Source organism: Anas acuta, chromosome 13 (genome assembly GCF_963932015.1).
Source record: "Anas acuta chromosome 13, bAnaAcu1.1, whole genome shotgun sequence".
Lineage (NCBI taxonomy): Eukaryota > Metazoa > Chordata > Aves > Anseriformes > Anatidae > Anas > Anas acuta.
The window spans coordinates 14,071,748-14,097,827 of NC_088991.1; the positions used below are offsets into that span (position 1 = coordinate 14,071,748).

General features: G+C 49.3%; 2 protein-coding genes and 1 long non-coding RNA gene across 3 annotated transcripts; 2 read left to right on the forward strand and 1 right to left on the reverse strand.

Annotated features, from left to right (window-relative positions):
• Window positions 1-2,368: 2,368 nt before the first annotated feature.
• On the reverse strand, window positions 2,369-6,813 carry MMGT1 (membrane magnesium transporter 1). Its single transcript, XM_068696711.1, has 4 exons — window positions 6,652-6,813; window positions 6,469-6,521; window positions 5,566-5,669; window positions 2,369-4,600 (listed from the first exon to the last, which is right to left on the reverse strand). Exons 1-4 carry the CDS (start codon window positions 6,731-6,733, stop codon window positions 4,438-4,440), a joined length of 402 nt encoding a protein of 133 aa, XP_068552812.1. The 5' UTR covers window positions 6,734-6,813; the 3' UTR covers window positions 2,369-4,437.
• Window positions 6,814-6,827: 14 nt separating this feature from the next.
• Window positions 6,828-25,798, forward strand: SLC9A6 (solute carrier family 9 member A6). The gene is made up of 16 exons (XM_068696699.1): window positions 6,828-7,175; window positions 11,094-11,293; window positions 11,665-11,742; window positions 12,426-12,502; window positions 13,395-13,507; window positions 13,667-13,772; window positions 16,748-16,894; window positions 17,120-17,220; window positions 17,445-17,533; window positions 17,751-17,864; window positions 19,404-19,515; window positions 19,759-19,912; window positions 20,255-20,285; window positions 21,464-21,543; window positions 22,169-22,274; window positions 22,467-25,798. Exons 1-16 carry the CDS (start codon window positions 6,899-6,901, stop codon window positions 22,740-22,742), a joined length of 2,061 nt encoding a protein of 686 aa, XP_068552800.1. The 5' UTR covers window positions 6,828-6,898; the 3' UTR covers window positions 22,743-25,798.
• LOC137863525 (uncharacterized) lies at window positions 7,239-8,591 on the forward strand. The gene is made up of 2 exons (XR_011100948.1): window positions 7,239-7,652; window positions 7,941-8,591. It is a non-coding gene; the product is annotated as an uncharacterized lncRNA (long non-coding RNA).
• Window positions 25,799-26,080: the final 282 nt, after the last annotated feature.

Here is a 26,080-nt window from a genome sequence, read left to right on the forward strand (position 1 = left end):
GGGCCTTGCAGGATGTCCAGGCTGGCCTTGCGGGGCTGGCCCTCAGCTTCTCTAAAACACGCGGCTGAAAAACCTTGGAGGGGGAAGGGGGAATTTTTTCTTTTAAATCTGGAGCGAAGTCCTCCTGCAGCGTGCTGTGCCTCTGGCTAATCCCTGGGAAACTGGTGCAGCAGCAGCAGCAAGGACAGGGAGGGCAGTGCCAGCACCAGGCGCTCCGTCTGGCCCCGAAACATGAGGGAAAAGTGAGCTGGGTCCCTGTGGGGGGCATGGGGGTTCCCCTGGACGGCTGGCCTGGGACAAACCCCTGCTGTGTTCATCCAGATTTCACCCTTTCTTCCCCTCCTTCCCTTGAAAACGGCCTGATAAGCTGTGACACTGCAAAGCCTGGGCCCCTGCCAAGGCAGCCTGGGGCTGTGTCCTGACAGACGTTCCTGCTCGCCCTGCCAGGCTCCTGGCCGCCTCACCGCTTCGTGAACGCCCACTTGCCTTTTCTTGGCTGGAAAAAGGATTAAGTGAGCAGGACGGGAAAATTAATTAGCTGCCATTTTAAGGATATAGCTTTTTGTTGCAGTCCAAAGTGTTTCGAAATGACATCGTGTCACTGAGACCAATGTGGGACTGATTAAAAGGCTTTTACCTGCTCGAGCACCGCATTTATTCACGCTGTGGTTCTCCCCCAGGTGATTACAGCTTCAAGGTGAACCTCAAGGCCAAGCCAGCCAAGGGGACTTTTACCTTCACTACCAGCTCTGGCTGAGGAAAGCTGGTACCAAAGCTTTCTGATTGTTTAAACGTTCGAAATAGGTTCTCTGGGCCCTTCCCCTCCACGCAGGCATGGGCTGGGGACAGCAGGGAAGCGCTGCAGGCCCCTTGTCCCCCTGGGGCCAGAGGGGCTTCCCGAAGCATGGGAAGTGAGAGCAGGAGGCCAAAAATCATTTCAAAGCAGAAAGTGCTTGCCATTTCCCGTGTTCTCCAGGGGCAGAGCTGTGCCTGTGCTTGTGAGCTTCTGGGAAGGGGGGGTTGGCCTCCAGCTTTCACCAGAAGGCTTCAAGCCAGAGCTCTGCAGCAGCGGGGAGAAGGCTCACCTCGGCCTTCAGAGCAGCACTGACTGAGCTCACAGCTGCATTTTGCTTCCCTGTACTGCAGGCAGCTCCAGTGCGCTCCATCTCTGGAGCTGCACAGAGGGTAAGCACCTCGGTGACTGCCAGGCTTGGAAACTAATGTGTGTAATTGAAGTTATTGGCAAAGGAGGGGCTGCAGCTCAGCCCTCGCTGACCTCTGCCCCAAAGCAGAGGCGCTGGGCACTGAGCCTGGTTGGGGGCTGAACTTCTCCTGCCCCCTCCAAAGAAACAAATTCCCCACTGAAAGTGACGCTGGCTGGAGAGGAGGATTGGAGAAACCAGCAAAAATAAGGCAGATCAAGCCTGCTACATCAGCAACAAATGCAAATTATCAGCATGTTTTTTTTCCTATTTAACGTTGTAGAAACATCCCATCCTGCAGCCAAATCAGCTGAAGGTATGATGGCAGCAAAAGCGTGCTGGGCAGGCTTGGAAACTCTTCCTAGTTGGGCTGACCCAAGAAGCTGTTGGCATAACTTTTGGTTTGCTTTAGAAGGGCAACTTATCTGTGAGGAGCTGCGCTGCTCACGTTTTGCAAGGTAAGCTCAGCATTCCTCTGGGGGCTGGTTAAGGTGCTCCTTTAAGATGCTGGTTACTGGTTTTTACACGCTCATCTTCAGTGCTGGATGCACACAACCGTGGCAGCACAGCAAGTGGTTGAAGGGTGACTGCTGCTTTCTTCGTGGTGCAATCATGATGGATGCCGTAGTTAAGCAAGCTCCTTCTTTGATAACTTTCCAACATCCCCCCAAAGAAAAGCAGAACAGCCAGTGAAAAATGAGCTCGCCCAAGGCCGCAATGGTAACTATCTCCAGCCCTACAGGGTTGCTGCCAGTTTCCCCAGCAACTGTTGCAATACCCGGCCTTGCTCCAGCCTGTCCTTGTGGGTAGGCCAGGGATTATTAGTGCACGGTAGAAAAGCCTTCGCTCTGGTTAAATGGAAGGCAGAAGCCATGTCAGCGCCACTAGGTATGTTGACTAAGAATTGCAAAGGCAGAGAACCCCAGGCCAGTAACATTTTCAGCCTGAGTGTCTTGTTCAGCCACTTGTAGCACGTTATTTTCATTCCCTGTACTGATCTTATCTCTAGTACTGAATGCCAGGCCAGGCGCACATTTTCATGCAGAGCTGCCACAAGGAAGGCAAGCCCGCTTGTCAATATTAGGCAGGCACTGTTCAATATGCACTCATCAGGGACCTGCTGCAGCAGGCTCCAGGTCAGAAATAAACAGACCACTCCCAAACACTTTTAGGATATCAGTTTTTATTGGACATTGCAAGATCAATAAGAAAAAATAATTTGTACAGCTCTGTGATATAACCATTGCTGCTGAAGAGTAAGGCTACCTGTCACAAGAGAGACCTGATGCAGCCAACAGGGTGCTCCTGGCACGACAGTCTGAAAAAGCAGTATTTTTCATCAAGAATAACTTAGAACTGTCACACAGCAGCACCACCCACTGTGGGCAGGTCCACACAGCCTTACCGTAGCACAAATGGGGCTTCTTAGACATTACGGGTGAGCAGCCCTCTCCAAAAGGCTCCCTGCCAACCATGGTTGTAGGATCAGTTTGGTACGGTGGTTACTGACCTGCCTTGCCTCTCCCTCTCTCCACTACTTTGCAGTTTCCTCCGGGCCTTGCAAGGACGCTGGCTGATGTTCAGCCATTTTCTCCATGCAGCGACTGCTACCACAGCAGCCCAATTCCCCAAGGAAAGTTTTTTGTAATAGAGAGCTGACCTGACACGATTTCAGAGGCCTTTGGTGACAGCAGTTGTCACGAGCTGATTTGTGACACCAGCTAGGAGGAGGGAACCAGAACACTTCAGGTTTCAGCTGGCAGAGTAACCCTTTCTAACCAAACCCAGTTGCTTAAGAGTGATTGAAGAGCAGCAGCTATGGATATTGCTCTAGCATTGGGACACCCACTCCATAGGATGGGCAGAGCTAGAAAAAAAGAGGCTTCATTTAACACAGTATTTTTGCTAAGCTTTTTGCCTGGAACGCTTCTTAGCAGTTTAAAAAAACAGATGCTAGGACAAAAGGCTGAATTTGCTTGGAGGCAGTGGGACATCCTCAGACTACGCAAAATTCTAGTTGGCCCCATCATTACCATCTCTTTTGCTACAGCAGGTAGGTGGGAGAAGTGCGTTCCATTTCTGGACTGAAATGCCAGAGCAAGAAAAAAATTAGCATTCATTCAGCCCCTAAGTGGAGGTCAGAATTGAGAAGCCAGTAGAGCTAAGGAGCATATCATCCGTCCTAAGACAATCAAAGACAGTCAACTTAAATCAACGCAGGGCTCAGCTGGAAAATGAAATCAATTTTAAAGGCTCTGTTGACAGAAAAGGGGCTAGTACCATGACTTGTTGTTTACCTGTACTGTACTAATGACAGTAAACAGATACAGCTGCTGGACCCTACCCCTGTAACATTTACAGAAGGGACATTTCTTATTGATACTTAAATACATCTCATAGAAGATGACTTGGGAACTAGTATCCAGTGCCATTTTGAGGTACTAACACACCATTCAGCCATCTGAGGAACATTCCTATATGAACAACCAAACAGAACATAAATAGCGTGGGTAAACAAGCTGAGCATAGAAGATGATCTATGTGATCCGAAGTAAGCTGCCCTCCCCACACAGCCACCAACTGTACAGCTACATCCCAGGCAACTTGGGGCAACATAGGACAGCTTAAACAGAGGAGAGCAACAAAGAAATTAAATGTGATAATGAAAAACTAAGAAAAAAAACAACCTTCACACAACTATTTTCCAGTATTGTTAAAAAAAATAAAAATAAAAGCAACCTTTTGACTTCCTGTGCCTACACCATGCAGGTCTCCAAGGCATTTTAGGAACAGGAGACGCTGCCCTTTTTCTGCTGTTAAGTGATGCAGTGCCCACAGTATTTCTGAAGGAGTTCCATAAACTGTAGTGCAAGCAAACTGAGAAAATAAATAGCACTCAAACATTCCCTCTTATCAAAGAACAGTAACCGCAGTAAAAACTAGCTTGTTTTTTGTTTATCTGAAGTTAGGTCACCTGCAACTCTTTTTTTTAATATATGAAAATTTGAAGATGTGTTTCACAGCATAATTGTAGAATAATTTACACTGCATTGCCAATTCACAATTCATTTCCATTAACAGTGTACAAAGAAGGTCCTTATTTTATATATATATACTTTATAAAGTCTGGAAGATCAATATAAATACTGCTCCAGAAATTAAAAAAAGTGTTTACATCCCCGACTTGAATATTACATCCCAGTGTCCTGTATTATTATTATAATCTGTAAAAGTCTTAGCGGCGCAGAGGTTCAAGTTTTCGAAATTTCAGTGACGAGCTGGATGACAAAGCATCTTGGTTTGAAGAAGAATTCACTGTGTCTGGGGACTGGAACAATACTCTACCACGATGATTAAATACATAAAATGATGGATGGTTCCTTAATGTGTCAAACGTCCTTCAAAATAAAGGTAAAAAGTCAACGTTAATACTACTTCAGAATAGGGGCTTGGAAAGAGTCAGTCTAGGGCATACCAGCTTTTACGTACGCAGAAATACAAGTTTTGAATCCAAAGCTTAGGGAGACATGCTCACTTTGTAAGTCTCCTAAACCAAGTCACAGAAGAGATACAAAGCCAAGATGCCTGACAAATACTGACTGCTCAATACACAGAAGCTGCCCCATGCTGCAGACAAACTTTACTTTCCTTCCCTGAGCTTAAGGGCAGCTCTGAGAACTACTAACTACATACGCACCAAATGTGACGGCCTTATTTCAGACGTCACTTGTGTTAATAACTTGACACTGTCAGCTTCCCAGCCCTTTCCATGCCTGAAGCTAAGGGTTTTAGGTAAGCACTAAATATAGCGATGCCAACTTGTTCAGTTTGCATATTTCCCTAGGCTTTTGGGAATGGCCAGAAAGATTACCTCTACCAACCCCACTTCATATCCTTTCCAAAATCTCAATTCAAAATTCTTTATTTTCTTAAAATCTTTCAAGCATCTGACATTTTGCCTTGACTGAGACTGTAAGATTCCAGTAGTTCAGGCTCTTGTGAAGAAGCAATGTGCAACAGAGGGTGAGCCAGGCGTACTGCCCTGTGGTCTGAGACCATCTCGTGACAGCAGTTTGTGACTGCTAAGCTCTTACTTCCCAGGCAAACATTTAATTCCTCTACTAAATTTGCTCAGCAGGATTTTGGATGGGGAAAAGCAAAAAGTTTATTTAATTTCTTCCGGTTATCTAACTCTGTCTTATGTCCCACACATTGTTGGCTTTCCCAGATGTGACTGTTCCTGCGTTACGTCTACAACACGCGTAGAAGAGCTGAGCTAAAGAGACCTGCTATTGTGCAGACGTGCTGTTTGCATAGAGCATAACGGATACATGTGTTTATGAAGAGAAGAAATAAAACATACTTATTTTTTAGTTCTGAAGTGGCATCCATATCTTTAAATTCTCCTGCGATATGTACTATCCCATAGCAGGTAACTGCAAAGGCTAGCAGAGTCTGAAGAACTATCTGTAGGAGAGGGAAAACAGATTTAGATTACTAAATATAATTGCTTTAAAAAAAAAAAAAAATCTCATCTGTCAAACAGCATCTCTTTCACTTTTTATCCACTGACAGAAAGTGCTTTACAGAGGTGGGCAGCTCAACAGCAGGGAAACTGAGGCATGGAAAGATGGCACCAGGAGATGGTGGCAGAGCCAAGAGTTCCCAGCACCGGGCAGACAGGCTGTACTACGGGCACTGCATCAATTCACACAGCTCCTCACCGCGATCTGGGGGACAGCACACCCTGTTCTTGCGCACTTTAGGATCTAATACTTGTTCTGAGAAACAGGTCAGCGGCCAGCCTGTGCTGCGCAGAGGTGACAGCTGCTGCTCTGTCCAAATGTCCTGGTTGTGGTGGGTGTTTCACCTCTTTAACTTTCAAGATAAGCAAAAACACGATAGATAATAAGTGGAATTAAACCACCACAGAAAAAAAAAAAAAAAAGAAAAAAAGAAAGCAAGAAACCCTTGCAGAAGCAGGTCGTGCTGGGCTCAGACGGGCGCACAGCCACGCCGGATAAACAAATGTCAGGCAGCAGAAGCCAGAGGGAGGAGGATGTTTATGCTGCAGGGAGTGAGGAAGGAGCCGTGCTCGGGGCTTGGGGCGAGATGTCCCCGGGTGGTGCTGGGGAAGGGGCTGGAGGCCTGGCCCTGCCCTGCGCTGGCTCTGACGGGGGCAGCCGGGCTCTGTGGGCCGGGGGCAGCTCGGGCCGAGCCGCCTCATCCCCTCCCGTCCCCACACCGCCGCCGCGGCCCCACTCACGTCGATGGGCAGCGTCTCGTCCTCCTTCTCCGTCAGCCTCATGTAGGAGCGATCTGCGGGAGACAAGCGCACGGCTGCGGACGGCCCCAAGCGCCCACGATGCCGGGCACCGGGCCCCGCTTCACCCCCCCAAAACCCCACCCCACAACATCTCCCGGTGCCCCCCCCGCCGCCCTCACTCACGCTGCGCCGCCGAGAAGGCGGCGTGAGCCAGGGCGAAGAGCCCGAGCCCCACCAGCCCCTTCCACAGCGAGGCCGCCGCCATCCCGGCCGCCCTGCCCGCCCTGCCCGCCGCCGAGGCGCCGCCTGATGGCGTCAGGGGGCCGGCAGCGGCACCGGGGACGGGGCCGGCACCGGGAGGTGGCGGCGCCTGCGCCCAGCGCCGCTTCCTGGTGGCGGCGGAGCCGGGGCCGGGGCCGGGGCCGGGGCGATGGCGGGGCCGCGGCGGGGCCCGGGGCTGAGCCCGGTGCCGGTGCTGGCGGTGGGGCTGTGGGCACGGAGGGTGCTGGCAGCTGGAGGGGAGGTTCGTCCCGGGGCGCTGGAGGAGGAGATCGTGTCCGAGAAGGCGGCGGAGGAGAGCCACCGGCAGGACAGCGCCAACCTGCTGGTCTTCATCCTGCTGCTCACCCTCACCATCCTCACCATCTGGCTCTTCAAGCACCGCCGCGCCCGCTTCCTCCACGAGACCGGGCTCGCCATGATCTACGGTGAGGGCTCAGAAGGGGCCGGGGGTCCCCCTGAGCTCCTTTTGGGGCTCCCGGTCTCTCCTCCCACCCTGCGAGGTGCTCGTGTTCCCCCGCAGCGGGGCTGTGGATCGAGGGTTGGGTTTCAATGCTGGGCTGCTGTGGCCTGAGGTGCTCGGGAGTGGCCTCCCGAGGTGCCCTGGCCATGGCCAGCAGATAACGCACGGGGCTCGCCCAGGGTCACCCGGCGCGCCTTGGAGTTCGACCAGCGTAGGGCTGGGAGTTGTGCTGGGGGAATGATTAACGCGGCCACAGACGCCTATCGAGGCGAGATCAGTGGAATATAGGGTTGACAAGGTGTTTTCTGCAGTCCCCATCTCTGCTTTCTTTCTTCCCCCTCCCAGTCTGGTTGCAGGTGATGTGCCACCAAGCTCGGTGGGAGCAGAAATGAGGCTGAGCTCCCCACGCAGCGGAAAGCTCAGCTCTGAAGGCTGCGGCTTGGTGCGTTCAGGCCCTTGGCTTTTGTCATCCTAACTTTCAGTTAATTGGAGGCGGCTTTCGGAACGAAGGGGTGGAGAAGCTTGCTGCAGCCCGGGGGCACAAAATATAACCAAAATACCGGGCTGCGTGTACAAATTCCTGCAAGTCCTCTGTGAGGCTGCTGCACTTGTCTTCCCCTTGTTGTCCCTTGCCCATGTGAGCGCCCCTCTTGGTCCCAGAGCCCAGCCCATGACATTTCGGTCTCCCGATGATCCCTAAAACGCATCTTTTCCGTCTGCTCTTTTGCAGACTGCACTGAGGGAATTGCTGGCAAAATAAGGAACCTCACCTGCCTGGTCAGGCGGAAAACCCTGACTTTTTCTCTGCTGTCAAGGCTTTTGGCATCGCCCTCTCAGGTCAGGCAGCCACCATAGGCAGAGGGATGTGTTAGTTCCCAGTGGTTGGCGAGAGCTCTTGTTTTACAGCAAGCCGCCAGGAGCAAAGCAAGTGCGGCTTCTGCTTTGCCATGCCCGGTCCCCTCTGATGCTCTCAGACCAGGGGAAGTTGGTGGAAAATGTGGAAGTGCTGCAGCAGGCAGCCTGCAAAACAGACCTTTACATCTGGGCAAAGAAGCAATTGGTAAAAAATCTTGTCCTTTTTCTAATTAAAGAAACCTCAGCAACTAAGTCAAGACTTCTGCATCTCTTCCTGCTGAAATCCATCAGGGTTTCCACGGAGCCTGTGCTTTTACCCCAAGTTACAAGCTGTTGCTTCAGGTGGCGTTTTACCTTACAAATTACACTGTTGGCTCAGAGCTGTTGTTCAAGAGCCGGAGTTGTTTCACAGTGATAGGCAATACGTGTTCAGCAGCCCCTGGGCTTCATTTCAGTGTTTAAAATTAGGTTCCCATACCCTGGATACTCAACATTTAGGACAATTAAATGAGCAGTCTTGTTTCATTTCTTCTTGGAGTCTGGTGGTGGATGTGGCAGGAGCTTCTCTAAAAGTTTAGTTTCCTTGTAGTGGTTCCCGGTTGGCCCCTGGGTTGCGGACATCCCGATTGTCTGCTGGCCTGATGCTTTCAGGTGCTCGCTGCGTTTTTCTTCCCTTTTGGTGTCCGGATTAATGCTTGCCTGGGGGTTCCTGTGTGCTGCCATTGTTGTTAAGTGGCTGGATGGTAACATAGTAGTCTTTGTTTTAAATCTTAGCTCAGAAGCGTTCAGTAGCACCAGAAAAAAAAAAAAAGCCCATGGGTTTTTGTTCTTTGGGATAAATGCAATGAAAATAATCTTTCGCACTTTGCATAGAAGAACCCGGTTAATTTTCCAGCTTTGCCTTTAGCTCCTCACTCCTTGCAGCTTTCAGCTGTCAGCTTCCTGGTGTCGGGTTCCCCCGCTCAGCTCCCTCCCAGGGCTCACTTTTGTAAAACTTCTGGCAACAAAACCATTTTGATACCGGTGGGGCGGCTCACGGGTTGCAGCTAGGGCAGCCCTCCGAGTGCCAGGAGCGTTCCAACCACTTCCTAAGAGGCCGTCAGCAACAAGAGGACGTACTCCAGCTCTGGCCGTGATCCCGTTAGCACAGGTCTGGTTTGGGGGGCTGAAAAACCCTGCCAGCAGCTCGGGTGTGTGCCAGGTGCCGCCAGCCAGCTCCCCGATGTGGGAGGTGCGTGGGGAAGGTCGGTGCGAGGCCCACAGTCAGGCTGTTTCTACACCAGAGCTCTAGGCTTCGGGCACGGCACCCTGCAGCTTTTCCTCTAGGTGATTCTGGTTTTGTCTCAACATTAGGAACTGATGGTGTGAGGCTGGCTTGGACTGGGTGCCCGAGCACTCTGTGTGTGCGTGGATGTGGTTGTGCACGCAGATGCCTCTTCCCACCCAGCTCTGTTTTGTGCAGACAGCTCTGCGTGTGCTGCAGGGCAAGACAAACTTTAGCAGCCCCAAGCCCAGTGGTCTCGGCGGTTATTGCAGGTTTGCCCGTCCCCTTTCCCTTCTCCCATTGCTGGGAATTCGGCTCCGGCCGGAGCATGGCTGGCACGCGGGGCTGGGAACAGCTGCGTGGGGCGCTGAGATGGCGAGGCCGACCACGGCTGTTATCAGATGTAGCCCTGCTGTGGGACAAGGATTAAGAGCCAAGAGGTGGGTGAGTCAGGATCCCTTCTAAATTTCCAACCGCAACCAAAGCCTCTCCCTCCTTCCTCCTTGCCGGGCATCTCATTTCAAAGCGGTGGGCCCTGATGTTGAAAAGTGTCTCAGGGTGGGTTTACAGCTGAGAAAAGACAGGCAGCTGCTGCAGGAGGTTTCTGACTCTTCCCTAAAGTTCCAAAATCAACTTTTTTGAAAGGGGTAGCTCTGGAAGGCTGTAGGAACAGAGTTGCAAGGGTAGGAGGTGGATGAGCCTCCTGGTTTTCTGCTTTTTTGGGGCTGTGACTTTACGCTGTGCTCTCACTGCAACTGTTTTAGGCTGCTTCATAGTCCTAAGCAGATGTAAGGACCCTCTGAAGCTCACTTTATCCCAGTGAAGAGTTTTGATCATCTCCCATGGAATCTCAGAGCTCATTCATCATCTTCTGGGTGTTCTGTCCCCATGCTGTGGTGGTCACACACCTCCCTGCCATGTGCTTAAATGGAGCTGTGCTGGGGCACCCCGATGCTCCTGACATCCTTGCCTCGCATTTCCTTGTGTTTTTACTTTATTCCTGGAGCAGGCAGGAAGCTCACAGGAGCTAAGCCCCAGCTGTGCCCCTGCTGCACATCACATCCCCTGGCAGGGGAGGTGGGGGCTTTTCTTCTGGCTGTCAGCAAAATGAGCAAATCTCATTCTGGAAAGGTGCTTTCAAGGGAAGAGCCGGTGAAAGTCCGGTGGCACGTGGGGACTGGCTGCAGGAGGTGCTGGGTGAGTCCCATGGTCTCCATCCCTGCTGCTGCAGAGCTTGTGCCCGTTCTCTGCTCCTGTAGGACTGTGATGGGGAAGGAGTTTGGTGTTGGTCTGGGTTGTGCCCTGCCCCTAGGAAAACACAGAGCGAGATTTTAATTAATGCAGCAGTGAAGAGCCTGAGCATCCTCGGAGGCAAATAGAGTAGCCTTCAGAGTGTTGCAGTCTCCATTTAGCTCCCACATGTTTGCAAGCTTTTTCATAAACGTGCGGTTCAGAAATGGGGTTAAGTGACCCAAAAAAAACATCAGAAAACCAGCAGAAAAGTGACCCAAAACCATCTCTGCTGTGCCGGCCAATGCCTGAGTGCATCTCTTCTCCCCAGTTTGAGACAGCGTCGTATGAAGGATGCTCACTGTCCTCAGAGCATTCATGAGTCGCTGGTACCTTTTTAACCCCTACCAAAAGGAAAGGTTTCGTGTATTTCTGTACTGGCGACACGTGATCCTGTCAGGTTTCCAGCTGCAGATGCTCACAGTGACCACCCCGGCAGTTTGCTCGTCTCACCCCACATCCCTTTCTCCCCAGGTGTCCTCGTTGGTGTGGTGCTGCGCTACGGCATCCACGTCCCCAGCGATGTGAACAATGTGACGCTGAGCTGCCAGGTGCAGACCAGTCCTGCCACGCTGCTGGTGAACGTCAGCGGGAAGTTCTACGAGTACACCCTGAAGGGGGAAATCAGCGCCCAGGAGCTCAACAATGTCCAGGATAATGAGATGCTGAGAAAGGTAAGGGAGCGATTTCGTGGTGAGGGATGCTCTGTGAGGTGCATGCAAATGCAGAAATCCCATATCTGCTGCATTATGTGATTTTTTTTATTGCATTTTTATGTTTTTACTTTGGTCCCATAAATTGTAAGCTGAATACACAATGTAATGAAGCTCTAGGTTCAGCTGATCGTAACGTGAGCTGTTTAAACTCTGGGTTGTGCGTCTGAAAGAGCCCTGATTCCTCCATGCTCACCTAACAGCCCTTCATCTGGTGGGAGTACAGGGTATTTTTTATGTCATTCTTTGTGTTTTTTCCTGTAAAATCTTAACAAACTGATTAACTGTTTTTTTTTCTTTTCTTTCTTTTTTTTTTTTTAATTTATTTACAGGTGACTTTTGATCCTGAGGTGTTTTTCAACATATTGCTTCCTCCAATTATATTTTATGCAGGCTACAGCTTAAAAAGGGTACGTGCCTTTACAGTGCCTACACTTTCAGTTCCTCTGCCCCCAGAGCATTTTTAATACATTAATTTTAATACTTAAAACACTAAGAGTGTTTTAATGCTTGCTCAGCAGCAGGCCAAGGCTGCAGAATTGGGTACGGTGTTCCCAGTACATGCAGGATGGTAGGAGGCAGGGCTGAGGATGCCCCTGTAGGTCTCACCTATCCCTCATCCCAGGAAGGGTCAGCAACTGCGACCATTTCCAGCATGGGTTTGTGCAGGGGTATTTTAGGCCAGCTGAGCCATCTGGAATGCTGAAACACTTGAGAAGGTGGGATGGTTTTAGGAAGCAGCAGCTCTTTGAAGTACTGATTTGGAGGGAAAGGAAAATGATCCTGTTTATCTCTGGGAGAAGGAAGGAGGTCCTATGCTGTGTTAGGAATTAGTCCCCAGGACTTGGAGCTGCACCTTGTTCAATACACCAGTACAGGAAAATGATGTTTATTAGTGCTGCATTTGCTGTGCTGGTCTGGCTGCATGTGCCATTGTGTGAGGCATTATTCAGCCAAGCTCACACAGCTCGCAGTGTTCAAGCCAGGCGCAAGTTGCTGTGGGTGCTGTGCAGGTACCTATCTGTTGGCACGGCTTGAAATAAATAGCAAAGTGTAATTCAGTTTTTTTTTTTTTTTTTTTTTTTCCTTCTAGAGGCACTTCTTCAGAAACTTGGGATCAATTCTGGCATACGCTTTTCTTGGCACTGCGATTTCCTGCCTGATGATCGGGTGAGAGGTTGTGGCCAGACGGGCTTTTTGGCAGGGCTGTGTGTGGACACAGAGCTCTGTCCTGCAGCGAGGGCCAGGGGGGATCCCTGGGCTACTCAGCAGGCCAGCTAACGTTGCTTTTGCTGGCCGCGCAGTGTGCCTGCTGCCTCATTGCACAGTGCTTTCCTGTATCCCATACAGACTGCTTATACGCACGGCAAGGCAAGTTCTGCAGATCCCTGAGAATAAACAGGCACTGACTTGAAATTATTGAAAGCGGAGCCCAAACAAGTGTGAGACACACGAGTAGAGGGCAGGATCGTAAATGCATGTCCTGTCCTTACTTGCTGGAAGCAGATGCCTAGCAAACACAGATTGTGTTTCAAATTATTTATCTGTGTGCACAGAGGGAGCTAGATAATTCCCGTTCTGAATAGCAACGTGCAGGCTTGTGTAGGGTGTTTTCCACCGGAGATCCAGGGGGATTCAAGCAAACTCAGCGCCTGCATTATCTGCTCCTAGCTGCAAGTTTAGGACATTTGAAAGTCAGGTCAACTGAAAAGTCAATTCCATTGAAAAGTGTTAACATCAAGCATTGTGAAGCAATTGCCAGGTGATTGTCATGGTCTGTCCCACAAGCTGCTGCTTTTTTTGTCCGTGTTGTGCTGGCAGAGGAGTCGTGGTACCAGCTCCTCCCCAGCACTGTGCTTTGCTCCTGTGCTGTCAGTGCTTTGGATTTCACAGTCCTGCTCTCTGGTCTGAAACCCTGGTGTTTCACCAGGCTCAGCTCATGCAATACAACTTCTCAGGGTATTCTTCTCCTATATTTGGACAACTTTAGGGGTTAAATTGGCAGATTCCGGGGAACTCCTTACACTGCAAGTATGAGTTGTTGTCTCTTCTGCTTCCACAGCTCCGTCATGTACGGTTGTGTGGCACTGATGAAGGTCACTGGGCAACTTGGGGGAGACTTCTACTTCACTGACTGCCTCCTCTTTGGTGCCATCGTATCAGCTACTGACCCAGGTATGTTAGATGTGTTTTTTTTTTCCCCTCGTTTTACCTACATTTGGTGAAGAGGGGAAGAAAGGAAGGAAGGCAGCTTTCTAAAAAGGATGTTTTGTCTTTGATTACACCACAATAACGGCACCTTCTTGAATGTCTCTCTATTTTTCTATTTGTCAGTGACTGTTCTTGCCATATTCCATGAACTCCAGGTTGATGTTGAGCTGTATGCCCTTCTCTTTGGCGAAAGCGTTCTCAATGATGCCGTTGCCATAGTGCTGTCTTCGTAAGTGTGTTCTGTTTTTATTTTTAATTGTTATGTATGTTCTGTGTCAGGCATTGGGGGGAGCCACCTGGCCTTGCTCCTGTAAAAATAGGAGCACTGGTGTTGGCCAGAGCAGATTTCCCTAGTAAGTGTCAACAGAAGCTGTAGTGATCTTCTGATCAGCCTCCTCCTTGAAGACCACTGTTTGGGAGCATGGATTGTATCTACAGCTTCCTGTTGCATGATGGATAGCTGTGTTTTTCTTTTATGGTCCATTGACCCAGCCAGAAGGAAGTTTTCATGTCTCTCTGCAATGTGAAAAGCACCACGTCTGCTTTTCAGCCACAGGATCCTACTGAAACCCCTTGCTGATGGCTTTGCTCCTACCTGCCTGCCTTCCCATCCACAAGTACCCATTTTTGTTTTGGTGGAGACAGTTGGTAAAGCAGCTGCCTCCTTTCTCTGCCCACTTTCTGTGCCTCAAGAAGATGGTATTTCTGGAGTTAGTATCCTGAACTGGAAAGTGGGTGCCTTTCTAAAGAGTGTTTTATAACATTCTTTAATATTTTATGTCCTCTGCACGTAGGACATATTTTATCTGCATTTCCGTTGTGTTGCCATCATGGGAGTTTGTTTGGGAATATATAGTATCTGCAGTCATGACAGGTTAACTTATAACTAAGACTAATGCAGAAAATATTTCTGGAATACTTGTCAAGCCGGCGTGCTGATTGCGTGGGTTTTACTGATGTGGAGGCAGCAAGTAACATATTGTGAGCTTCGTATCAGCACCCGCCTGAGTTGTATTTACTAAATTGAATGTTTCTAGAACTGTTTGTATTGCTCACTCTGGTTTTTATGCTGGATGTGTCACCACTGCTGCGAGAGTAAACTCTGCGCAGCCAGGTCATGTTTGAGAAGTGACACAGAGCATTGAGGAGATGGGGGCTCGGAGCCTGCCAGGAGTCGGTGGGCTCAGCAGCAGGGCCGTGGAGTTTGTGGTGGGTCTGTGCATGCATCTGTGCCTGCACCATGTGCTCTGATCTGCCCCTTGCACTGTTTTGCTCCCAGCTTTGTAGCTCTGATTTCCTCCCTTCCTTGTTGCACGAGCTGAGTTCAGCCCCCCTCCTCTGGAATAAGATAATCTGCACCAAACCCAGCAGCCCTGAGCTGCAGCCAGCCATTGTTTTGATGCAAGGTTTGTGTACAGACCGGTCCAGCAGCGTATTTAATTCTCAAGGGCTTCCAAGCAGCAAAAGAGACCCGCTGCAGCTCTTATTTGTGGTTCCCCTTTATTAAATTTAGCTTGGCACTTGCCTGTTGCATGGAAGAGGCATAAGTGGGGAGTGGCAGGGGCAGTTCTGCTTCCACAGCTTGGTGGCTGGGAGGGGTGGATCGGAAATGTGGAGAATTTGGGGGTTTTGGGGGAACACCTGGACTGGCGTGGGTGGGTGCCAGCATCGCCCCGGGTTGAAGAGGGGCCCCAGCTGTGTCCGGCCGAGCACAGGGGTTTGGTGTTGGGAGGAAGCAACACACACAAAGCCGTGGGCTTTGCCACTCCCCATCCTGTGAGGAGGTGCTTTCCAGTGGGGTTAGTGGCAGGGAACCTGATTCAGGATTTGGCTGTGTAAAGAGGAATCGAACCCAGAACCAAAAGCAGTGAGCAGTGCGGGGCCAGGCTGCAGCTTGTGGCCCCCGGGTTCCTACTTGCTCCTCCCCATTTAGTTTCTCCCTCTTGATTTTCTTATTAGTTGGGCAAAAAGCAAAACCAGAAGGAAGGCTGCAATAAGTTAAAGTGCAAAACTGACATCCACACAGTCAGTTATAGAGGGGAAATGAAACTTTGGATTGAAAACCAAACGAACACAAAACAACAAAACCCCAGACTGAGACCATGTTGGTGAATGGGAAGTAGGAGATGGAACTGACAAAAGAACTTAAATCTCAGGGAGAAGTCTGAGGGCTGTGGCATAAAAGACAATGGAGAAAAAATACAATTTATTACAAGCAGGGAAGTTTAGCAAGGGAAGTGACCCGTTACGTGTTGGCAAGGGTAGGGTTATCACTCATGTTGCAGAAGAATGTTGGTCTGTTATTAGGGAGGAAAGGGGCAGGATGTGTTCGTGAGACGGTAACTTTCCGTTCCAGCATAACTCAGGAGGTTAAACAGAAACAGCAGCTAGTTAAAGTTCAAGCCTGAGAGGTTTAACAGAGCCAGCTGAGGGACTGCTGACAAGGAAGTTAATGTTCTCAGCAAGTTTACATCAAAGAAAGCTAACAAGGAGTCAATATTAACACAGGATTGAGGAGATGGATAGGGGCCCGCCTGTATCGAGGCCTTTCTGGGTACCTGCTGAGGGGTTCGGAGGGAGCACGTTCAGCACAGGCCGGGGGACACCAGCGTGGCTGGCTGATCCACCAACCATGGAAAATCTTCTAGGTTTTCTTGTCAAAAAGAAACGTTAAAGTTTGGTGGATGAAGACAGCAGCGCTGCTGTTGTGAACTGGCACTGTGCTGTTTGCCTCGCTGCCCTGCAAGGTTTCCCCTCAGAACCCAGAGCAGTGCAAAAGGAAGGCAGCACACGTTAAACGCAGTAAAACTGAGGAACCTGCAGTTCTCCAGGGGATATTCACATCAGGTGGCATCAGCTGAGAAGCTTAGGCTGCCTGCTTGGATGCATTGTGCTCCCAGAGTGCCTGGCTTTCCAGAGTCCTGATGCCAAGCCCCTAAAATGCCATCGTAAATGAAGAACTGTCGCCTGGCAAACTCATTTGTAGGGGATCGTGCAAGAGATGGGTTTTGGTCTGATGCTTTATAGCATCTGGAAGGAGCAAATGCAGAGCCTTGCCTAGGCTGGTTGAGCTCAGGGTTTCTCACGCTCAGGGTTTGCAGCGCTAGTAGCACTTTGCAAAGCTCACGCAGCACTGTGAAAATCTCCCTCTCCCCAGACTAAGGAGTGTTTTGCTCCTGTGTGTGCTTTTTCTCCCTCTTTCAGTTCAATTGTTGCGTACCAGCCAGCGGGCGACAACAGCCACACGTTTGATGTCACAGCGATGTTCAAGTCTATTGGGATCTTCCTGGGGATATTCAGTGGGTCTTTTGCAATGGGAGCAGCTACTGGAGTTGTGACAGCTTTAATATCCTTTTTGTTGTTTCTCCAAGTGTTTACATAACAGCTTTTTCTTTTGCTATTCGGCATTTTACCCAGACCCAGTGTTTCATGATTTTATGCCTAAATGAATGAGAGGCAATGCCACAGCCTTTTTAGTGGCAGGCTGTGCAGTACTGCTACGATACACAGCAGGATTAGACATTCCCTCAGCCTGCAGTTTCTCTCCAAGTTGTCCTTAACAATCTGCAACGTCACCAAGTTCACCAAACTGCGGGAGTTCCCCTTGCTGGAGACTGGCTTGTTCTTCCTGATGTCCTGGAGCACGTTCCTGCTGGCTGAGGCGTGTGGCTTTACAGGCAAGCTCCAGCACTGCCCTGCGTTTGAATGGAAATCTGCAGGGATGATGGTGCTATTGAATTTTGCTTCTCTAAGTATTGGCTGCAGATGGGACTGATCCTCTGCTTCTATAAGTTTAGTTATTTGGGAGTTTGGGGTTATCGTATCAAAAACCCTACAGTGCTGGGTGCAGCTCTGCTCCCTTTTCGTGGCCACGAGTCTAACGTGATGCTCTGCTCCCCAGGTGTGGTGGCTGTACTCTTCTGTGGGATCACACAGGCTCATTATACCTATAACAACTTATCTACAGAATCCCAACACAGAACAAAGCAGGTGAGAGCTCCTCAGTCCCCTTAATCCTCTCCAGAGTTGCAGTTTAGTATTCTTTTGTTCCCTCTAGCCAGAATTAGGTGCATCTGCCAGTCTACAGCTGGATTTTGCTGGAGTCGCTCCTGCAGAAGTATTCATTGCATGGTGGATGGGCTAACATGTTTTTCTTGTTAAATCTGAGTTATGTTTAATTCATTTTTAATTTGTTTTCCTCTTTCAGTTGTTCGAACTGCTGAATTTCTTGGCAGAAAACTTCATCTTCTCCTACATGGGACTTGCACTGTTCACCTTCCAGAACCACGTCTTCAACCCTACCTTTGTGGTGGGAGCTTTTGTATCCTTTGGAGATCGTTTTGTAAAACAAGAAGAGAAAGGGGGAGCTGCCTCATTCCTAGCGTGTGTTTTTCATTCAAATGTGATTTTTTTCCCACTCAGTCTAGCTTTATTTTTAAAAGGGAGTTTCTCCTGTGTAGTGGTGCCTTTGTTTGTTTCAAGAAGATGGAGATTCTTTTCCCAGCTTTTCTGTTTTGTTTTGCTGTGTTTTCTCTGTCTTGTCAGCTTTTGAGATGCTCAGTGCTGGATGTGAACATGGTGCTGGAGCACCAGGCTTCATCCCGTGGCAGCGTGGTACAGGAGCAGCTTTCCAAATGGGGACGTGCTGACACCTCTTTGTTTCCTCTTTTCTGTGCTATTCCATTTGGCTAACCCCCCCAAAAAAAAATACTTCCTTTTTTTCAAAATAACAGTTAGAGCTACAGTAGTTACCTCTCAATGATGAGACGAGAAGGGATTTCCCTTTCTGCAGGCTGATGCTAGCGGAGACGCTGTCAGCCCTAATACGTCTCAGAAGAGTGAGGACTTGAAGGATTTTTTTGTTTTGTTTCAGTTCTGATGTGCGGAATTATTTTCACCCTTTGCCTACACTGAAGCAGGTTTATACAGATAAACAAAATGTTATCTTCACCGGTGCTGATGCATGGGTTTCCAGCAGGGTTTGATGAATTTCCCTGATTAGCTTTTGCAGGGCTGCAGTAGGGTAAAGGGAGTGAAGAGCCTAGAAATGCATTTGGGTAGTTAGACTGAGATTGTGTGCTGTGCCTTTTCAGTAGGAACTGGCTAGCTTGCTGATGAAATAGCTCATTCATGAGAAAGATCATGAAATACATCTCTTATGCAAATTTGTGATGTTCAGGAAAGAACATAAAAGCTGGAAGCATTTTGCATATTATTCTAGGCTGCACTGAATACTGGCTGCAAGATTATTTTTGCCATCTGGGTGCTGGTATTAAAAGACACGGCTTCAAAGATAAAAGCAATATGAAGGGGCTGCTGATTCTTGTGTCTCGCAGGCTATGAAAACAGAAAGAGTATTAGATTTTTTTTTTTCCTCTCAACTGCTGCTGCTTTCATTTTGCTGAATAATCTTTGGGAATGGGACCTGGCTTATAGCTTCAAGCCAAACTGTGAAGTGTGGTGTGCTGGGGAATGTCAGAGGGGTTGTGGAAGCTGTGAAACCTGGGCTTTGCAAAGGACAAGTAATTCTTGTGGTGAAAAATGAGCACAGCAGGGGAGAGCATACAGTGGGAACTGGTGGTTTTTCTCTCTTGTCTAACCCATCCTCTCATCATTTCCCTTGTTTATATGTTTACGTTTGTCCTCTGTGATATTCCTGAATTGCAATCTGTGCTTTGCTTTGGTGAGGCAGGAGCATGCTCTTCCCACACTGCTGTAGTACTTGGAGCTGGGTTATTGTCTTTGCATCCTAGGGACTGGTGTTCATGAAGCTCCTCGTGCTTCTGCTGGCTCAGCATGCAGAGGTGGGATACAGTGGGAGACACAGGAAGAACAGTTTCCTTAACAAGTACAAATACAGCTTGCTATCTTCCTAGGAAGAGCTGCCAATATTTATCCTCTATCATTTTTACTGAATTTGGGGAGGAGAAATAAGATTGGAACAAATTTACAGCATATGATGATGTTTGCTGGTACGTTGATGCATCCTGGCCTCCAAACATTCCTCACCCTGAGCGACTTCTTAGGGCAATGTCTGGAGAAGAGGCTGGGCAGGACAGGGCTCCCCAGGGCTCCCTGGTGTTCAACCACATGGGGCAGGGGAGGCTGGGCAGTGAATATAATCTCTGATACGGTGAATATGGGAAGCCCACAGTGAATGTGGTCTCTGCTCCTGCAGGCTCACATTGCTCTTCTGCCATCCCTTCCCCTTGCAGGGCTGCGAGGAGCCATGGCATTCGCCCTGGCCATCCGCGACACGGCCACCTATGCCCGGCAGATGATGTTCAGCACAACGCTCCTCATCGTCTTCTTCACGGTCTGGGTTTTCGGCGGGGGCACCACGGCCATGCTGTCCTGCCTGAACATCCGGTGAGCACGGCGTGGGGCGCTCCTGGCCACCACCACCCCACCCCGCTGCTGCGGGTTGCACGGCGCCCTTGGCTGCGTGACACGAGGCGGTGTGAGGGATGCCACCAGGTGGGCAAATGGGACCAGCTGCATGGCCCTGCAGAGCTGTGGTGCCTGTTGCTGGCAAACGCTCCTGCACGTGCCCCAGGGCATCCCCCTGTGCAGAGGGAGCAGCTGCTGAAAGTGCTGCGCTTGCCCCAAAGGCAATGGGAAGATCCTGTCCTTCCCCAAGACATGCGGCACGTACCTGCCTGGCATTGCCTGTGCTCACCGTGTGCTCACTGTGTGTTTTCTCCTCCACAGAGTTGGCGTGGATGCGGATCAGGAGAATGTGGTGAGTGCAGGGCTTTGCTACTTGCCATCAGGCGGTCCTGGTAGGGGAATTTTGTGCTGTGCCCTTTGGCACAGGGGTTGTGTCAGGGACTGTGTGAATGCTCCTCTCTGCCCTGCTCCCTTCCAGCTGGGGGAGGAAGGCTTTTTAGCTCCTCTGGTGAAAGTTGAAGTCCATAGGAATCATCTCTTTTCTGTGCCCTCTGCAGTTATAATGAGTCTTCCTTTATTCTGTTTGAAAGAAGGCCTTAGAAGTAATGTTGCAGTGCTTAGTCAGTCCACGTTATTGCCACAGAACATTTGGTCTCTCACTGGTTTTGAAGTTAATATCAAAACATGCATGACACAGAAGCTCGCTGCCTCATCCCAGTGTCCTGGGCAGGACAGAAATGCCACTCACTGCCCCATTTTATGCAGCATCTTCAGGTTTGCTGTCACCTCTGTTGCGCCCTCCTGCTTGCTGCAAGCAGCTACGTGGCTGAGCAGGAACTGCTGACCGTGGTGAGATACGTGCTGCAGCCCCGTGGCATCGGGCACCACCTGCCTGGTAGCCCCCAGCTGTGTGTCTGCAGCCCAGCAGTGCTGTGGCTGTGCCTCTAATCGATTTCAGTGCGGGGTCTGCACCTCGGAGGTTCGTTTTGTGCAGAGATGTTGATTGGGCTCTTGGAAGGAAAGTGCCAAATACAGGAGGCAGCCCGGAGCCATAAATCTGAAAGCCAAATTTCTGTGAAATATGTAATTGTATTACGTACACGGTGCCCTCCAAACAGCTTTGTGTTTTTCTCCAGCTAAAAGGAAGCCACGAATGCCCATGGCACAGGATTATTTGCATATTACATCTCAAGGGTGATTTGATGGAGGTTGGACCTGTCAGTCGCTATTAAGCGTGATGTCTGGATGCATTTGTTGGTTCTGAGGCACTTAAAACCTTTGGGCCAGAAACTGGAAGGCTCTAGCAGGAAAGCAGTTGCTCTGTGCTTGCCCTGTTCTGATGCTGCTAAATGCAGAGCCTGGTGCTGCGAGCACTGTTAGCCTGTCGCGGTGTGAGTGATGTCCTTATGCTCGCTGCAGCCCAAAGGTCTCTTCAAAAGAGGTGGTGGGGAAGGCATTTTCCTACGTTCCCCTGGGTAACCTGCCCTCAGTACATTGCTCTGCCGCTGTTAACATTTTGTTTTCTCACAGGGTGTCCCGGAGAGCGAGAGGAGGAGCACAAAGGCAGAAAGCGCCTGGCTCTTCCGCATGTGGTACAACTTCGATCACAAGTATCCTTGAACGTCAGTGCCTGCCGTGCCAGGTCCCCTGTGCCTGAGGGGCTCTGTTGACTCAGAGCACGACTCCCTCCCTGCTTTGCAGATGAGCCAGCATTTGCTTCCCCATCTCACAGTTGTTTCCTGACTCGCACTTCCTCGTGTCTGTGGCTGTTCCCACCTGCACTTACTGGAAGTGCTGCAGTGGCTAAGTTCAAAGCTGGGCTCTCGGGCTGGAAGGGTCTCCAGAGGGTCTCCAAAGGTCTCTGGTCCCAGTTCCCCATGGCAGGAGGACAGGGAGGCAGAGGGACATTCCATTTATAGCCCTCTTGCTGGATCAGGGTCTCTCCTCCCTTTCAAAAGCTTTGTTATGAGCTAGCAGGGGAGTAATTTGCCAGGCGGAGGGTGCAGGATGACAGGACAAGTGATGCTGGAAAACCTCTTAACAGGATTGTGTCCTGGTTCGCTTGTGTCCCTCTTGCTTATTTAATTCGGTTTGCTCATCCCTTTCATTTTTGTGCTTCCATGGTTTTGTGTTTCTTTCCCCAAGACACTGAGTTCCTTGCTGTTCCCTCTGCATCCCACCCCTCGACTCCCCGACATCGCTGCCTTCCTTTTTCTTCCTTAACCCTCTCTGCAGCTATCTGAAGCCTCTCCTGACACACAGTGGTCCTCCTCTCACGACCACACTCCCCGGCTGCTGTGGGCCAATTGCCCGGTGCCTGACAAGTCCACAGGCATACGAAGTAAGTCTGATGCCACCTTTGGTGTCCTTTGTGTCGTGGTGTCAGTGGGGTTTGATGTGTTCACAGTTCTGTGTAGCCTTTGGATGCTACATTGAGCTGGGAGCCTGTGGGGAGGTTAGACACTCGGGCTGACAAACAAACACAGCCCTTCAGGAAGGGTTAAACAGCACTTCCCTTCTGTTTGTTGCCCAGAATCAAGAGCAGCTGAAGGACGATGACTCTGACCTCATTTTGAACGATGGGGACATCAGTCTGACCTACGGGGACTCCACCGTCAACACCGACTCGGTTGCGTCCAGCGGCACATCGCGGCGGTTCGTCGGAAACAGCTCCGAAGATGCACTCGATCGGGAGCTGGCTTTTGGGGACCATGAACTCGTGATCCGGGGAACACGCCTGGTCCTTCCCATGGACGATTCGGAGCCACCCTCAAACGTCCTGGATAGCGCAAGACATGGTCCAGCATAAGGTTGCTCGGTTTAATTGACAGTAATACTTGCATATATGATCAAGAAATGTGTACTACCTAAAGTTTAATGCATGTCTCAAAATGTCTAAGCTGTATAAATATTATTTATATGGTGTCAGAAGAATATAAATATTCTCTGCCAAGCACTTGTAAAGAACAAGCTGCGATTTTAAGTTAAAAACTGTGTTGACTGCACTGTGTAGGGTGGAACTGTTTTAGCGTAAGAGTCTTTTGCACACAGTGAGCTTCTTTAATGTGTGATTTGATGAAGGGTTTAGTTCCCAGCTGGGTAAGTAAAGGAGCTGTCTCCCTGTTCATCCTTTGAACGTGGGAGAGTGGGGTAGGGAGGTGCTGGTGAACAGTGGGAGTTGCTTTCTGTTCAGATGAGGATTGTTTTTTTGCCTCTGATCTTTGGATAGTTGCGTTTGAAATGTCAGCAAAAAGTCAGACTGCAGACTCTTGTTCGCTGTGTGGGAATCTGAACTGAGGATCCAGAGATTTTCTGCTTTTTAGTGACCGTCAGCTCTGCCCAAGCCACTGCTTTAGCAGGCTAATGTAAGACATCAGTCACGCTGCTAGCTGTGAGTGGGGGAGCCCCCAGAGTGGGATGGAGGCATGGGTCGTGCTGTAGTCACTTCTGGGAGAAGGAGCTGGTCCTGCAGAAGCTGCCCAGGGTGTGCACAGATTTTAGGGCTGAGTCTGTCTTTCAGTTGTAGCACAAGCAGCTCTGTAGAAGCAGCCATCAAATCCTGAATTGGTGACCAAATTCACATTTGGGAAGCGACCGTGTCTTTGTGCAAGTGAAGCTCCTCTGCTGAAGCCATGGATGTAGCTGAGGTGCAATGCTGCCGTGGCCCATGCTGGACCGCAGAGTCCTTGATGGCTACAGACTGACACGGTACCTCCAGGCTTCTCCAGAGGTGAGGTATTTAGCATCTAGGTAGTACTGAAGGGGAGTTGTCCATCTGTCCGTCCTCCTGTATAGTCAAAATCATTGCACTTTGTTTAATAATTCCTTAGCATTAGCATGCTGTGTGTCTGTAATCCCCACCTGATCTCTCTCATGTCTCTTACCATTTAATGAACTGTGTTTGCAAGTTGATTTTATTTTATTTTTTTTTCCCAAGGAAGAGCACAGAACAATTTGTGATTTCACACTAGTGTTACAGGATTTACTCTGTAGCTACAGGAATGGCTAAAGGTGCAGTGAAATTGTTAGCCCTGACATCTTTCTTTTCCTCCTGAAAAGGGGGGAGCACAGAAATTTACTGTATGTAATTTTATTGTCTGTTTTAGCTGCGGTTTTGCTATACAAACCTTTCAGGGTTACTGGTGCACTATAGCCTGTTCTGGAGTTAACCCACTCCGAAAGGCTTAAACAGAAGTGTTTTAAAAAGAGAATATTTGAAAAAGAGCCAGGTGAGGGTGAGCTCTCCCAGCTCCCATTAGCTTTCCTTGCAACAAACTCTGCATCTCTTAGGATCCGATCCTGAGACTGCAGAGCAGTTTCCCTACAGCTGTTTTCCCCAGCACCACCTGAGAGCTGGAGAAGACAGGAAATACTGAAAGTTTGTGTGTATATTTATAGTTGAGAAAATCAATTTTTTTTTTCATTTTCTCAGGTCTAAGTAACATTGCCTTAAATTTACGGATGTGAAACTAATTATTTTGGCAGTTTATCCCCAAGAAAATCCTTTCTTTTCCCTTCTGAACAAAAAATGTATAGGTGTTGCCATAGGTCTCCTCTAGAAGGGGGGTACGCTCTGTTTATATTTAGATAGGAAATCTTCCTTGCACCAATAAATGGCAGTCTCGCTGTTAATGTAGCTGTTGGATTAGCGCTAGCCTCTTTGTTTCCTGCTATGCAGGAATTCCATAAAGTGTGCATTTTATATGACATCTGTAACTTAACTTCACGTGTTTAAAAAAGGAAAAAAAAAAAAAAAGTAGGTACATGTTGACTTTAGGTTTACTGCATCATTTCTACATCCTTTATTTTTGTGTTTTGTTTTGCCTTTTTGAAGAGGTATGATAAATAACTACCTCTTGTTTTTTCCTGTATGGTCAGACTATGAATTCAATTTACGAAGCTGACGCTGGTGCAGCCGCCGCGTCCTGCTCCTGCCGGCAGCTGCCTTGCTCCAGCTGCCAGGCTCCAGGCAGGAGAGCAGCGTGCGGGCATCGCGGGGCTCCAGCCCAGGCAATCCCAACCGAGGTGCAAACTTGCAGCCGAGCGCTGCGTGATGGCCACAGCCTAAGGTCTCCCCATAGCCTTAGTGGCATTCCTCTTTCTCTGACCCTCCCAGCTGAATAATGTGTCCACGTCCTGAAAGTTTGCCAGCACGTTACCAAAAGCCTCAGCTTTTGATGCCAGTTCAATTAGTACATTTAAGAAAAAACAGTTAACAAGAGATGATTTTATGGGGTACCTGTGAACTCTGCTATGATCCATACGTCATATAAGCAGGACTATTTCAAGTAGTGTTGGTGAAAGAATGAATGTACGCTGCAATTCGTGAGCATTTTAATAAATGACTCAGATTCATCCTCAGCTGATTACTTTCTCTGTTCTGCTGCAGCAGAGAACACTTGATTGCCTGGGTTTCAGATGCAGAGCCCTGATGGTTTGTATGCTGCAGTTGGTTTTAAGGGTTACTGTAGAGAAGCAAACCCTTGAGACCCTTTGCCAAGTAGATAGGACGGCCCCAAGGAGGCAGTTTACAGCTCACATGGAGATTTAGAGAAGGTGCCCTCCTTCTGTAAATTGAATTTTCATGGTTTTTGCACATGAAAAAGCATTGTAGGTAAAGTTATGGTTTGTACTAGTACTGTCAATTTGTGTGGTAATGGCATTAACCCTGTAGTTGTGGTGTTTGTGCAGCTGATCTGTGATAGCTGATGATCACTATTGGACCTTCTGTTTACACTGACTAAATCCTTTACTGTTGCGTTGTACTGTGAAAGAAGGATTATGGGCCTATAAAAGATTTTTTTTTCTGGAGTTGTGTGTACTGTTTCATTAATTCACATGGAAATAAATCTGTAGCAAAGTGAAGACGTGCTGCTTTACATTCTTGGACTGCTTTGCTCACGGCTGTTGGCAGCCAGGGAAGGCAGCAGCTGCTGACCCCACGCTCATCCATGGACAGCAAAGCCACCCTGCAGAGCTGCATGGACCTGTGCATTACAAGTGGCATTTGCAAAACCGAGTCTCGAGCTTTCCTGGACTTTTATGCCCAGTGTTTTTGTTGATTTTGCAGCTGGGATCATTGCAGCAGATCTGCTGTCCTCTGGAGGTGATTCCGCCCTCCATCTCTCATCTACATTGGTTTTGTGA

Coding starts and splice junctions, on each gene's coding strand:
- MMGT1 (XM_068696711.1), bottom strand. CDS start 6,733: ATGGCGGCGGCCTCGCTGTGGAAGGGGCTGGTGGGGCTCGGGCTCTTC. Junction 5,670..6,468: donor ACGAGACGCTGCCCATCGAC/GTGAGTGGGGCC, acceptor CCTCTCCTACAG/ATAGTTCTTCAGACTCTGCT. Junction 4,601..5,565: donor ACTTCAGAACTAAAAAATAA/GTATGTTTTATT, acceptor TTTATTTTGAAG/GACGTTTGACACATTAAGGA.
- SLC9A6 (XM_068696699.1), top strand. CDS start 6,899: ATGGCGGGGCCGCGGCGGGGCCCGGGGCTGAGCCCGGTGCCGGTGCTG. Junction 12,503..13,394: donor ATTTCCTGCCTGATGATCGG/GTGAGAGGTTGT, acceptor CTGCTTCCACAG/CTCCGTCATGTACGGTTGTG. Junction 13,773..16,747: donor GTTGCCATAGTGCTGTCTTC/GTAAGTGTGTTC, acceptor TCCCTCTTTCAG/TTCAATTGTTGCGTACCAGC.